Genomic DNA, 4,630 nt, shown 5'->3' with positions numbered 1-4,630 from the left:
ATTGGTGAGTGATCTCCCTGTCCTTATCTCAATCTGCAAGCCTTTCGTTACATTTTCTCTCCCCTGTCCAGCTGAGGAGGGGAGTGATAGAGTGGCTTTGGTGGGCACCTGGCGTCCAGCCAGGGTCAACCCACCACAGAAACTTTAATCAGGAGGGAAAATAGCCTGTAGTGAACATATCTTTGTGGGATAATCATGAGGCCTCATATAAAAAATGATGAGAACGTAAGGAAGATTTAAAATGAAAACCTAATTTAAGAAAAGTAATTTTTGTAAAGATTTTAACACTGATTTCCACAGGTTGTTGCAAACACTGCCAGGTTTGTGCAGGCTCTTCCAGGAAGCTGCTTGTTCTTGTGCTCTCATGGCCCCCATGGCAGGGCTGAGACCCTTACCTGTGGAACTGGGTTTCTGTAGTATTTCAGTGAAAGCATTTTTCACATGAAGACCATTTGTGACAATTTACAAAAATAAAACACACCGTGCTGACCCTTAAGCAAATGTATACTCTTTCAAATTAAAGAAATATGTAAATATCTGTGTACATTAGACTAAGATTCTTCATAGTATTTTCAGAAGTACTAAGCCGGCTTTTTAACTCGGGCACTTCTCTAAACTTTACCTTCAACATCTTTCAACGCTTAGGTCTGTTAGAAAAGAACAAACACTACTACCATTTTAATGTTGTTAACAGTTTCTATTCCAAACAGCTCAGAGCAGAACTGTCAGGGAAAGCAACAAGTACTCTTTACCTGCTGTTCCTAACCAGTTTCAGCTGTGCACCACCAAACACCATGCACCAACAGCACTGGACATAGTTGGTCCCTTTGGTGTAAGCAGTTACCCGGTATTTGGGCCAGGAAGGGGTGTTTACTCCAGGAGGAGAAACGGGTCATCCAAGTCAGGTATATTCTCTGGTGCGACCCCATTAACTTGCAAGGAATGTAAGCAGAGGGCTGTTTCCCTGAGCACAGCAGAAACAAACAGCCGCAGTTTGTTCCCCATTCCTGACCTCCCATCAGCCTGCTGGCTCATGCACCCAGCGAGCCTGGCCTCCACACCCCCAGCCCAGCTACACCAGCCCTCTCCCCATGTCAGGACCTACTGCCACCACTGCACACACCCACAGAGAAGCGTCAGCTGCTACCCACGCTCTGCGGCAGGAAAACCTTTTGCCCTCCCCGGGTTAGCCTTACCATGGATTGCCTTCTGCTGGACAGCCACGTGAGAAAGGCAACACAAGCGTTCACCATTTATCACACAAGGTTTAGCAAAGCAGTAGTAATGAACCCACTGGTGGTACCACATGTGAGCAGTGGCTTCCACTATTTTGCCCACATGCAAATCATCTGTTGACCAAGCCTGGCCACTATTAGTATTTTTTCTACATAATGTTTACAAAACTGCTTCTCCTAAAGGATTTTTTCCTCTTTACAAACAAATGAATCTACTAGTCTAAAAAAAGTGACTGAGAATTACCACAATAATCATCATTTAACTGCATCATATTAAATCTAAAGAAAAAGGCAATATCCACTAACATGCAGAAGGTCTAGCTGCCATGAGTGTCATGCACTGAACGTCAGGCTAGATTATAGTATTTTGACAACAAAAATTGTAAGCAGTTATAAAGCTATCTGGCAAACATACAGCAGTCATGGATCCCGTGAAGTTTCCAACACAAACACTGTTTATAGTGGTGCGTATTTTGGCCCTTAATTATTGCACTCCTAGGATCGACTCGTAGTTGGCTCCTGAACCAGATGTAAAACTTGGCACCAACTCTCGGGCTCCAAGGTGTGTTTGTACCTGAGCAAAGTCCCTGCCAGGCAGCTCCCAGGGGATGTGTCCCTGGTCAAGGCAAGGATGATACGTACAGCAGAAATGGAGAGGAGAGAAAACAGAGGAGAGAGCTTACTCAGAGAAACAGCAGTTGCATAAACACGTGGGCCATGCCAGTGGCTCTAACCAACATCTTGAAACAGAAATGTAACCAATAATGCTTAGCTACTATATAGCCCCTTAAACCTTCAAAGTTCTTAAAAGCAGACTTTGAAAGCTAGTTAATCTTATCAGTAAAAATTAAAATCCTAACTAGAAAACAATCAGTTCATACTTTAAAATGAGCAGAAAAAGCAACACCAAATATATTAAAGGGAGTTTAAGAGAAACCACTAGTAAATATAGGCTGAATATACTTTAAAAAATATATTATTTACTACTATAAGAAATGTGGTCTTGAAATACTTCAGTTCTTGGCCTGTCCTGTCTTGTCGTGGGTAGAAAAACTGGCAACATGAGTTTTTACCACATATTATCAATTTGAAATTTGCATCTCTCAAACGGAAAGAATGCCTTCCGTAGAGAGGATCTGTCTTTATGTTTTATTACCTGCATTGTTTTAAAGGCAAACAAGACAGGGAGTCATTAACAGGCACATTTGCCCTATTTATCAAATTAGTAAAGCTCAATGTATTATTTCTAACAAAATCAGCTTTTCATACCCAGGATCTCATACTGCAAGAAAAGAAATATGCAAGAAATACTCAGTCATTACCTAGAACAATATGCCATGTATATAAAGCCTACAGCACCCTAAACCCAAGTATTTTTCTCTCTCTAGATGTAATACTGAATTGTGTTATTCTGGCAACAAAAATATTTAACAATTATAATGGTGCCTGGCCAGATTTCTACAGTAAGCTTTAGTGGTGTTTCCAATATAAACACTGTACAGGCCTGGTCTGTAACTTGGCTCTCAGTAAGTAGCTGAAGGCCTAAACTTCACACGCATATTCTTGAAATGGGAATCAATTATGTTTTAAGTAGTTGAACTAAATAACATGTTTGGCTAACCAAGAAGTTTTAAATCTCATAACTAAAAAAGACTTTGTTTTCATTTGTGCAGGCAGAGCAGGAAGAGGAAGACTTCTCAGGAAAAAGCTTTACATTTACAAATGATATAATGGGATGTTCATTTAATTCAAATTTTAGACCACTACATCTTTGAGTCCATGACATGACACATGGATTTCACTGCAGATATAAAAAAAAAAAGGACTGCTTAAAAAAAAAAAAAAGGTAGTAGGCAAGAGAACATCAACACAGTTTAAAATAATAATCTGTTACTGACGGAAAATGCCAGAGACACTGCTGAAGAGTAATAAGTGGGGTCCATAGCACCAAGAGGGTTAGATAACAAAGCACAAGGACTGATGCAAATTCCAATTTTAAACATCTTCTGTCTACTAATGACCACAGAGGTAGGAGGTCCTCAAATTTTCACCAACTGGGCATCAACTGCCAGATAAATCCTCCCCTGCTCCTAACAAGCAAAATTTCAGACAAAGATTGGGCTCACCGTACCGTATAGTATGTTCTCTTCTTTGACAAATTTTCAAGTTTTTTTCAATGTTGCGTTAAAGAAAGTTCTTGGGTGAGCAATGGCTGTGGGATCAGGTCTAAGATGTGTAGCAGATATCCACCTGCCCAGGCATCCAGGAACAGGGAGGACTGATGTGGACTCTAAAGCTTTTGCTCAGCACATTCCCTCTTCACTTCCACAAACAGCCACAAACTATGAAACTTGAAATAAAATCAAGCCTGTAATTCTAGACCATAAACTGCCTTTGGGGCGAACCATTTTGTTTGAGAATTGACTCTCGCTTTTGTAAGACCATATCCTCCAAAGATCTTTAGTAAAGTAATGTAAGAAAGCGTTAAGACAGAAGAACAACAGTTTCTCAATAAACTTATGATGGACATGGAATGAAAAACATATTTGTCTGATCTTCCAGAGACATATTAGCGCATTGATAAGAGGAGCGCTATGGGACTGGAAATTAATTTCATCATCCTGGGTATACTGGGTGGTATGCAAGCTAAATTAAAGATGAAAAAAACATAGAAGAGGTAACATGAGAGAGCAAGAGCACAAAGCAAAAGAAAAGCAATAAAGACAATCAAAAAGCACGTACATCCTAAGGCATGAGAGCTACTCACTATCCAGCAAGTATGCCTTTCATGTTCAGTCAGTGTGACGGAGGACTAACTAAAACACAAAGGCCCCTTCTACTTAAATGTCTGGCATACAACAGATTGGGAGAGAGTACTTCCTCAAATCATCACAGTTCATTAAAGGCTTTCGATCAAAAAGGAACAAGGAAAAATTGTGGCTAATGCAGGGAGAAAGAAGAAAAAAAACCCCAACCCTACCAGAAATAGCATCATGTTAAGTAGTGATTTGTCTTTTGATCAGGAACAGACACCGGTGAAAAAAGATGGATGGGTACATCAGGTCCCAAAACACAAAATATATCCTTACCCTGGATGGACTGCACCAGTTTCTTACCAACACCTAAATGTTTCATCTTTCTTTAGATTCTGTCATGCCAAAGGATAACTACAGGGTATTAAAATAATTAATCAGCCCTACTTTATTTCATGTCCTACATTAAAGTAGAACATCCTCTCTACAAGATTTATTTTCTAGCCTCAGATGTTAAAGGAGAAAAGCAGAAATGTGAATGTAGTATGGTGGCATTTAAAGATAATCAAGCACAGAAGAAAGCTGGTTGAAAGCAAGCACATCTTCCATAGCACTGGCTCCTTAGCTGCAAAGAGGGGAACC

The 4,630-nt window shown here is 40.1% G+C and overlaps 1 protein-coding gene across 1 annotated transcript in view; it reads right to left on the bottom strand.

Moving 5' to 3' along the window:
- The window catches only part of RAVER2 (ribonucleoprotein, PTB binding 2), a 37,002-nt gene extending 36,371 nt beyond the window's left edge, over positions 1 to 631 (bottom strand). Inside the window, exon 1 of the mRNA XM_009278743.1 lies at positions 623 to 631. Within this exon, the coding sequence (XP_009277018.1) occupies positions 623 to 631 (9 nt within the window). The remainder of the gene's footprint in view (positions 1 to 622) is intronic.
- Between the last annotated feature and the right edge of the window lie 3,999 nt (positions 632 to 4,630).

Source organism: Aptenodytes forsteri, unplaced genomic scaffold (assembly GCF_000699145.1).
Source record: "Aptenodytes forsteri isolate BGI_AS27 unplaced genomic scaffold, ASM69914v1 Scaffold290, whole genome shotgun sequence".
NCBI classification, from domain to species: Eukaryota; Metazoa; Chordata; class Aves; order Sphenisciformes; family Spheniscidae; genus Aptenodytes; species Aptenodytes forsteri.
Note: the sequence above shows the minus strand (reverse complement) of the source record. Positions and strands in the feature narration are given on the sequence as shown.